Source organism: Pezoporus occidentalis, unplaced genomic scaffold, assembly GCF_034315485.1.
Source record: "Pezoporus occidentalis ecotype Australia unplaced genomic scaffold, CSIRO_AGI_Poc_V1 ctg17, whole genome shotgun sequence".
In the NCBI taxonomy this organism is placed as follows: domain Eukaryota; kingdom Metazoa; phylum Chordata; class Aves; order Psittaciformes; family Psittacidae; genus Pezoporus; species Pezoporus occidentalis.
The window spans coordinates 5,842,717-5,851,844 of NW_026913531.1; the positions used below are offsets into that span (position 1 = coordinate 5,842,717).

The following is a 9,128-nucleotide window of genomic DNA, read 5'->3' on the forward strand; positions in this document are numbered from 1 at the left end:
TGCTACAAGGTAGATCAAGCCTGTGTTTTGCCACATGTAAGACAGACCGTTTCTCTAGGCAGCAACATCCTCTAGGCCCTCTCAGTCCGAAGAATGCTTAATCACAGTGAGGAAACTGCTAATTCAAGTGTTTGTTAGCAGAGGTGGTGCTTCCTACTAGCACCTCTTGGGTTTTGCAGTGCAGTTGTGCCTTTAATGTATGACACAAAGGCAAAGACACGCTCACGTATTTCTGTAGATTAAAGCCAGAGACCATGAAGTGGAAATCATCTCAGAGTTAATAACCTGAGCTAGCTGTTTTTTCATCTTTATAGAGCAAGGAAAAGGGTCTTTTGTTTACAGTGCTCGTTGTTGTAAAAAAAATCCAGTAGTAACTAGCCCCCAAGCTTCTAGGTACAGCTGGCAACTTTTTCTTTGTACCATAATAGTCTCATGCTTACCTTTTATATCTGTGATTGTACCATGACTCTAAAACATAAATGCTCATTTGTGGAGGTACCATCAACATTAGAAGTGAATGTATTGGAAACAGCAGCACAGAAACATGATTTTGGCATCTAGAAATATTTGCTTCAGGATATTGCGTTTTATCATGAGTGCTCTGGGGAGAGAGAATCTTGAGTTTGATGTACACTTTTGTCATCAGCAACTATATAAATACTTTAGTGTCTGTTGAAATCATCTTTCTCTGGCTCAGTGAATTGTACAATCTTGTAAGGGAATGTCCTCTATAAAATAGACCTCATGAGCCTGGTCTTGCAGATATACTTAAAATAGTTACTTCTGAAAGATAATCCTATTGCAAGCACTGAGATTAATCATTCTGGTAAGAAATACAGATTATATATGTATTTAAAGCCTTAAACTTAAAAATCTGATGCTTGAAAAAAAAAAATTATGGAAGAAGTGTGTTTCAGGGCATTTTTTTCTCCACAAAATTCACACTATAATAAGGAGCTGTATTTGTCTGCCATGAGATAGAAAGGAATTGGGAAAAGAAACTATGTTCATCTTTAAAAATAAAGCTCCCTATAAAGAGGCATTTATAAATTAGTAAAATCAGCCCAAGGCTGTTATTATCTTAGGTGCTCTTGGGGATGAGCGCCACTCCACTGAAGGAACAGTTGTTTGTGCTCATTCAGCAAGTATTAATGGCCTGAAGGAGAGGAATGTGTGCTTGTGCATGCAAATGTGTACACAGAAGCCTGGCTTGAACCTCACCTGCCAGTGTGCTGCAGTCTTAAGTGAAGGGAAAATTGTCTATCAACTGTGACAGATGGGCTCATGTGGATTCTATGGGACTAGTTTAACCCTGTTTGCCAGAGGTCACTGTTCCTACAGCAGAAGTGGCACTCCAGCACCAGCTCAATCAGAGGCAGCGCCAGTATGTCAGAGCCCGAAGACAGTGGGCTTTATACTTCTTCCCGGCTCCCCTGAGCATGTAGCCTGTTTTCTAGACTCCTTTATAAATAAATGTATACACACATATTTAGACGTGCACATGCACACACAGAGATAAATGTGTGTGTGTGTGTAGTAACCATAAGGGCTATTTTCCAAATTTATCTGAAAGTAAGTGATTGTCATGCTGGATTAATGAGCAAGAGCTGTTCAGAAGCAGAAAAACAATTAACAGGATAGAGTACAACATTGCAAACATTAACTTGGGGTACAGCCATTTCTGAATTTTGGCTAGCTTATTCACTTAAACAGCAATGTGTTAAATTGCATTACTTTTGATAAGCATATCTCCATTTTAGCCCTACAGACTTCTAGCAGTCTAAGTCCTCAATAACAGCAACAAAAAAATCTGGTGCCCTGTTAAAGATAAAAATCAACCTGAATTACCATATGAAGCTCTTTGATGCAAGGGGGCAAGTTTCAAGTTAACAGGGAGGATGTGAATGTAATTTTATTTGGAAGTCTCATGAGAAGCAAAGTTCAAAAGTTTGAATTTGATTCTTGTGGGAAGAATCTTGCCATTGCCTGTCCCAAGAGTCATCCCTGCCCACCTTCCCTTTATTGTCATGCTAACTGGTCTTTCTCTATCTCATTGTAGAAAGTGCAGATTGTTGTGACTGTTTTGGACTATGACAAGATTGGCAAGAACGATGCCATCGGGAAAGTCTTTGTGGGCTACAACAGCACCGGCGCGGAGCTGCGGCATTGGTCAGACATGTTGGCCAACCCCCGGCGGCCCATCGCACAGTGGCACACCTTACAGCCCGAGGAGGAGGTAGATGCCATGCTGGCAGTCAAGAAGTAAATTAAATTAAATAAAATTAAATTAAATTAAAGTAGGAAGAAGAAAATGAAGAAGAAGCCTTTCTGCATTTGCCCACATAGTGCTCTTTAGCCAGTATCTGTAAATACCTCAGTAATATGGGTCCTTTCATTTCCAGCCATGTGTTCCTGACACAGATCAGTTGTACTTTTAAATGCCTGTTTTAATTTGCACAAATTTAAATGTAGAGAGCCCTCTAAAGGCGCTTCATTTCACCACTGCTCCCCAGATCTACTCTTCTTTTAAGCAATATGATGTGTAGATAGAGCATGACAGAAATTATTTATTGTATCACACAGTTGTATATATACACCAGTATGCTGAGAATTTATTTCTAGTTTGTGTATTTGTATGTTGTAAGCGTTTCCTAATCTGTGTATATCTAGATGTTTTTAATAAGATGTTCTATTTTAAATTATGTAAATTGATTGAGATATAGGAGAGCTGATAATATATTATAGGGTAACTACTGTATCGTCTGCATTCCAGAAAAAAAAAACAAAAAGCCAACTTGTAAGGCACTAGTAGTGTTACACTGACATCTTAAAGGACAACTTAAATCTGATCTTTCAACTGGACCATCCTAATAACACGCTACGCGTCCACAGTGAATCTTGGAGGGGCAAATCCAATTGGGTAGACTTCTTTCACAGGCAACTTAGCATGATCTGAGCAGCTCCATGGCTGACTTCAAGAAGATGTAGCCAGGATATGATTCCTTTGTATATATTCCAAAGCAAACACAGACTGGAATGGCTTTAGAGTGAAAGTTGGGGAAGCAGTTCCACAGGAGGCAATGATTTCGTCTATCATACGAAGTAAGACCATTGCAGGGAAGGGAAGAAGAAAGGAGGGAGACACAGCAGTAGCAAAATGCTGCCATGAAAACAAGAGTAGCTCTCCATTATCACCTTTATACAAAATTTGCATACTGTGAATTCCATCACATTATAATGAGTTTGCACATTAGACTTTGTAACAAAATATTTTATTATACTAACTCAGATTAGAAGGAATGCAGAATATTTTTTAGACACAGCCGTGTGAGTTTATTATACAAAATAGTTTCATGGTAAACAGACAGTATTGTAATCCCATCAGAAGATGACAAAATTTAGCCATAGTTCTAAATGCACTTCAAAGTAAGCCAAAAGAGAACAGCTAGCGACCTTTTATATACTATTTATACTTAAGTTTTAATTTGTCCTTTAAAAAAAAAAGTGAAAACAAAGAACAAGTTCTAGAAAACTGAAGCAACCTCTTCTGTATACTAGATGCTCGTTTCAGGAGGAGTTTTTAAATGTTTTCAATGTTACTATGTAGTAAATGGCACTATTATGAAGCTATTAGTCATTCCATAAAAGTCTTGAAAGACTGCTCTGTGTATCACTGTGACTGCCGTGTGTGCTTAGAAATGTAGTTTTCTCAGTGGATAGCAATCAATTTATTCTGTAGTGATATTGTAATAATACTGCCATTCCCTTCTACTGCACTGCCGAAGGAACGCATAGCACAAGCAGTTCTAGTTATTACGGACCAATTTAGAACTGGAGAGCTATGCAGGGGACAAGGATGCTATATTGAATGGGTTGACCACGCAGCATTTTGTCAAGCCCTGTGCAATACTCTACATTACATTTCCAATCACCCTCGCCCCCCCGCCCCACGCTTTACTGTTGATAGTTGATAGTCATCTTACAGCTAGCCAGCATGTCATCTCAGCTTGTACCATCTCATCAAGTCATTTAGGGCATCACTTCTATCTCATGTACCGTCCTTTGAGGCCCCTTGCTTATCTTTCCAAGCTGTGAATATATTTATAATGCTTTGAAGAGTTCATTATTTTCAGCAAAGCAGACTACCCCAGAAATATGGAAATGCTGTTGCCTTTTGGAGGGAGGCACGAGAATTAACCATTAATGTTCTTACCAACCGAATCCGATAGAAATTACTGCAAACAACAAAGATGAATGTAATCAGAGAATTGTGTACTGAAAACTAGACTCCAGCCTCCCTCAAGGCTCTGCTTCTGGGAGGGGTGGGACAGTCTGAGAGGTCAGTGCAGTGATGGCCAAGCACCAGTGTTTTCGGTACACTGAGGGCAAAAGAACCAGCAAAGAAGTGGAAGAATAAAAGTGGATCTCTCCCCACCTCCAAAAGTGAGAAAAGCAAGACCCATTTTCTTTGTTTTTTTACATGAAACACAGAAAAAACACAAGCGAGACATTTTCTGATAGAAACAGGCGCATACATGCAAAGCATCAAGCTGGAATACTTTAAAATCTGAACCTTAAGGACCAAACCCCACCAAAGAGAAGAAGTAGACAGTCAGCTTCCCAGCATAAGAGCTTCATGGTCTCCAACTTTCAGTTATTCATTCAGGATAGCCGCAGGTTCAAACTGCCAGGACTGACTCATTGTGTTAAGGTGTTCTTAAGGCTTTCTCTTCCTACACTGCCAGACTGAATGTCACCATAAAACTGGTTTGTAAGGTACAATGATTCTCGGAGACTGAACCTGCCATGTGACCAAGATGACATTTTCATCCTCAAAGAAGCCACATGTACCTTTCTGACAAAGCTGTGTGAAGTATTAGAATCTGATGCTGTAGAAAGATCCTAGTTGCCTTTGTGTATATTTACTGCCTGCTTGAGTGTTTCTCTGTGTGGGTTTTCTCTGTATCTTGTAGAAATGTTTGGGGTGTTTTATCCTGCCATATCGCTCGTGGCCCGCGAGCTAACAACTTTAGCCGTATTTTACCTTCATTTTTGATGAGGTGGTTTATATTTTGTTTCACTTTGTGTAGTGACTTCCCACAGTAGAGTTTTCCAATTGTCGTTAAAATAACATACATATTACACAGATATTCAATAAAAATGTTTTATTTCCTGTTGATGTTCTAGTAGCCCTCTTTCTTTTGATCTCAACTCTTCAAAAGGCATTTATTTCAATCTAGGACTTTAACTTTTAAGTACCACAAGTGTAATAGCGCAGCACTTTTCAAGGAGCTGTGAAAAGCTGCTTTCATCAGTGTGGTCTACTCTAGGACAGTCACAGCCAGCAGAGCTCCAGTAGATGAATTCTCTACCTTGCCACCTCTATTGCAGATTAACTATTACTTTGGTTTCCCATAAATGTGATTATTTGCCTCCAAAAACATCAATCTCTAGCAAAACACAGATTTGTTTCTACACCACAGCAGAAACTCCAAGTAGTTACTGGCACATCCGTCCTCTTCAAGCCAATTGTGTTAGAGCAGCGTTTGAGGCTTTCATCTGGAAAGAGATGGTATATTTTAACCTACATTCAGGAGCTACTGCTAAGCTGGCCATAAAAATCAAGCTTCTTGTAGACTAAAGTTCATTAAATAAGAGCTTAAACTGTAGATGAGGGGGGAATAAGGTGTGGAAGTGAATCCACAAGGGGAAAATTGAAAAACATTGTGCTATGAAACAATTCAGTTCCCTGAGCCTGCCAAGAGAAACAGCTAAAAATCAAACAAAACACGCACAAAAAAAAAACCCCACCACATTTCCATAACCATTTTCCACAGCAATCCCTCCTCAGCAGAATTATGCTCAATCCTTCCAGCAACTATGCGATGGCTTACTGATGTGCCCCAGCGTAACCTCAGCTGTTGTAACACAAGACCTTACTACGAGATGGAGCTCATTGTAAATATTTTCAGTGTTGATCCTTTTCCCTATTCCCACTGCTCAGAAAGTGCCCTCTTTTCTCACATCTATTTTGGGTTTTTTTCAGCATCTAGAGTCAATGAGCACCAAACAGACTTATGCTGCTCTCCTCGAGTGAGAGCAAACCAACCTGTCCTGGTGGACCTGGTGATTTGGAGAGCAGTTATTCTTCCAGAACAGAATGACTGGAGTCTGTGGCTTCACAGATCAGCTGTGAGGTAATGCCTGCAGGGTCTGCGGGAGCTGAGATAACACTCCTGTGGTGCAGTATCATCCCCCCTACAGGCAGGTACCACGTTATGGAGGTTTGAGACGCTGCTGCTCCCTTCAAAGCTGGTGCATGAATACTTTCCTAAAAGGAGCAGTTTGTTTAACAGCAGACACAAATCTATAAAAGTCAATAAGTAAAAATACTTTGATCGAGGTTCTATACACATCAGCCATTTTTGCAGATATTGAGCATACCGAAATTACATCTTTGTCAATCAAAACCAGTTCTTCCAATAAGGCTGATCAGTTAAAGCCATCATTACAACTAATGTAAGGAAAATGCTTCATATAATAGCTGTTATACTAAGTGGGAAAAGCAGCAAAAATTACATATTTTATTCAGCTCATTTAACCCCTAATCAACTGTCAAGAAAAACATTCTTCCCAACTGACAGTTACCAAAGCAAAGGATCTACATCTCTCGATCACTTTTCACATTGTGAGTCAATGGAGGTTAATTGCCTGTTAGTTATGCAAAGCAAGAATTAAAACATTATATTTTATGATTAACAGTCAATTCCCTTATTTACTTATGCCCTAATACTTTCACTCCAGGCTGCCAGTTCAGTTTCTTATACACATACTGACCTGCTTTTCAGAACATACATCTACCAAATTCATGACCCTATTTTCAGTGTTGGTTCAGACACTGTTACTCATCCAGGCATTAAAGAAGTATGGAAAACGGGGTTTCTATACACACCACAAGAATGTTTACCCAGTCTTAGTTATCTTACATGTAGTAAATACTTTTATAGTCAATATAGAGAATACTTTTACTACTGCACCAATAAGCAGTTCCAAATGTATGTGACAAACTAATACAGAGAAGACTTAACTCTATGTGGTACTTTGTGACTGACACCTGCAGTAGGATTTTCAGACATGAGGCATACAGAGATTTATTTCAAGGTTACGCTGTATTTAATATCAAAATGAAAAGTTCTGCAAACTAAGGAATGATCTAAACATCCTTAACAGAGCTTATGAAGAGGCCAAGTAGGTGGGGAAGTGAAGACATTCTTCCAGGCTTCGGGGTAGAGGTGGAAGGGTCAGGTAGTACAAGTACAGTCCTTTTGTTCTATGCATGCACTCTGCAATACCATACTAGATCTTGAACAGCTATTTAGACCAAAAAAAAAAAACAACAAACCAAAATAAAGACTCATCTTCTGACAGATCCAGTCTCATCAGGCTGACAGCTCACATTTAGTTTCAGCTGACAGTTTCATATCTTTGTGCATTCCCTTATTATTTACAGCAAGGAAAGCACACAGTAGGGATGCACTGCTGTTACACACCAAATAGAGCTGATGTTGGGTTTTGTCGTAAACAAAAGACCAATGCACAAAAGTGGCAGAATATTCTCTGCTCAACTAATCAAGATTATTCCACAATCCTGCACAAACCTCCCTAATTTTGATTGCATTCTCCCAGAGCCCAGGGCCAGTTCTCTCCTTGTATTGTATTCACATACATTTACGTTAGCCTAGATTTTGTGACTCTTCCCTATGAAGCAGCAGCACCCACTGGCACCAAGAGGTTGTTCCGAACACTGACACAGATCTGTCATTGAAGAATTCCAGGTTGGTCTTAGGCTATATTTGTCTTCTCCCTTGGACCATTCATCACAGGAGGAGGATCTCTGGCTGTAAATCCTGACTGAAAGCCTGAGAGGTTGGAACCTGGAATGCAACGCTGAGTCAATTATTTCACACTTAGTCAGAAACATTATCATCCACATGTTCTGGTGGAAGACAGACTGAGGCTCAGAAACTTGCACCCTGCTCAAGATGGTTTCTTTCTTCATGAAACTGTCCACATTACTAAACTTTTGGTTTTTTGGAGATGGCTTCTGTGACATTCACAGAATCAAAACGGCTTTCAACTCTTTTCTTTCTTTCAAATACAAGGTTGCCTCCTCTATTGTTTAACTCAGTTAAGAATTTTTAAGCTAACTCTTCATGGTTAATAAGGGGCCAAAATGTTTCATTGGCTTTAACTCTTTGCTTCATCAGACTTCATCAGACTTAAAGTCTCACTCACGCCTCTCCAACCATACACCCTGATCTGACACTGGTACATACACAAAAGCACTGATGAAAGGCTACCAAGGAAATTAAGTGATCAGAATGACTGTCAGAGTCCTTTTCATAGATCAAATGAAGATTAAATGGTCAAATTTCAGCACAGTGTATGATTCAGAGTGGGGTGCTGAGAGGTTCATTGTTGCAGATGAACATTTATTAATGATCTAGAAAACAGACAAATGAGTTGACAGAATTTACCTGTGGCGTAAAATTGTTCCAGCTGGAACAGATCTAACTTATGAGGGAATCTCTAATTTCATATATTAAGAACCAGATACTCAGACAGGCACTTCAACTGAAATGTTACTGAACACCCAAATATTCTGCAGAGATTTGTGAACAGCAGTGCAAAAATGTCTGTAAAGATGATCTCAGACAGAGGAGAAGGTAGGAGAGCTGGTAGATGGGAAAATGAAGGCAGAACTCCCTTTTTTACAGGAATTGCTCACAGAAAAATAGATTCATCTTCTCAATTATCTCTAGAACGCAATGGAAGCTCAGGATGAACCAGGAGTACACAAAGGATGTTCAAATTACTATCTTCATACACATACTTAATATAAGTTATTTGGAATATGCTTAGTTGTAGACATAATACACACACCCACAGGTCCCAGCGCAGCACTGTGTCAGATAATTCTTTGTAGCACAAACACAGGGTATGAAAAGGAATCGAGAGTATGAAAAGGAATCGAGATTATGAAAAGGAATCGAGAGTCCTTGGCAGGAAGAAGTTATGAAAAGTAAATCTAAAAAGAGCCAATCTTGCAGTAAACGTAAGACATTTAT

At 39.4% G+C, this 9,128-nt stretch overlaps 1 protein-coding gene across 5 annotated transcripts in view; it reads left to right on the plus strand.

The window, feature by feature from the left end:
* SYT1 (synaptotagmin 1) overlaps positions 1–2,795 on the plus strand; it is a 355,083-nt gene extending 352,288 nt beyond the window's left edge. For all 5 annotated transcript variants that reach the window (XM_062613815.1, XM_062613814.1, XM_062613818.1 and 2 more), the window contains one exon: positions 2,060–2,795. In XM_062613815.1, the coding sequence (XP_062469799.1) occupies positions 2,060–2,266 (207 nt within the window). In that variant the 3' untranslated portion in view covers positions 2,267–2,795. The remainder of the gene's footprint in view (positions 1–2,059) is intronic.
* The last annotated feature ends 6,333 nt before the right edge of the window (positions 2,796–9,128 follow it).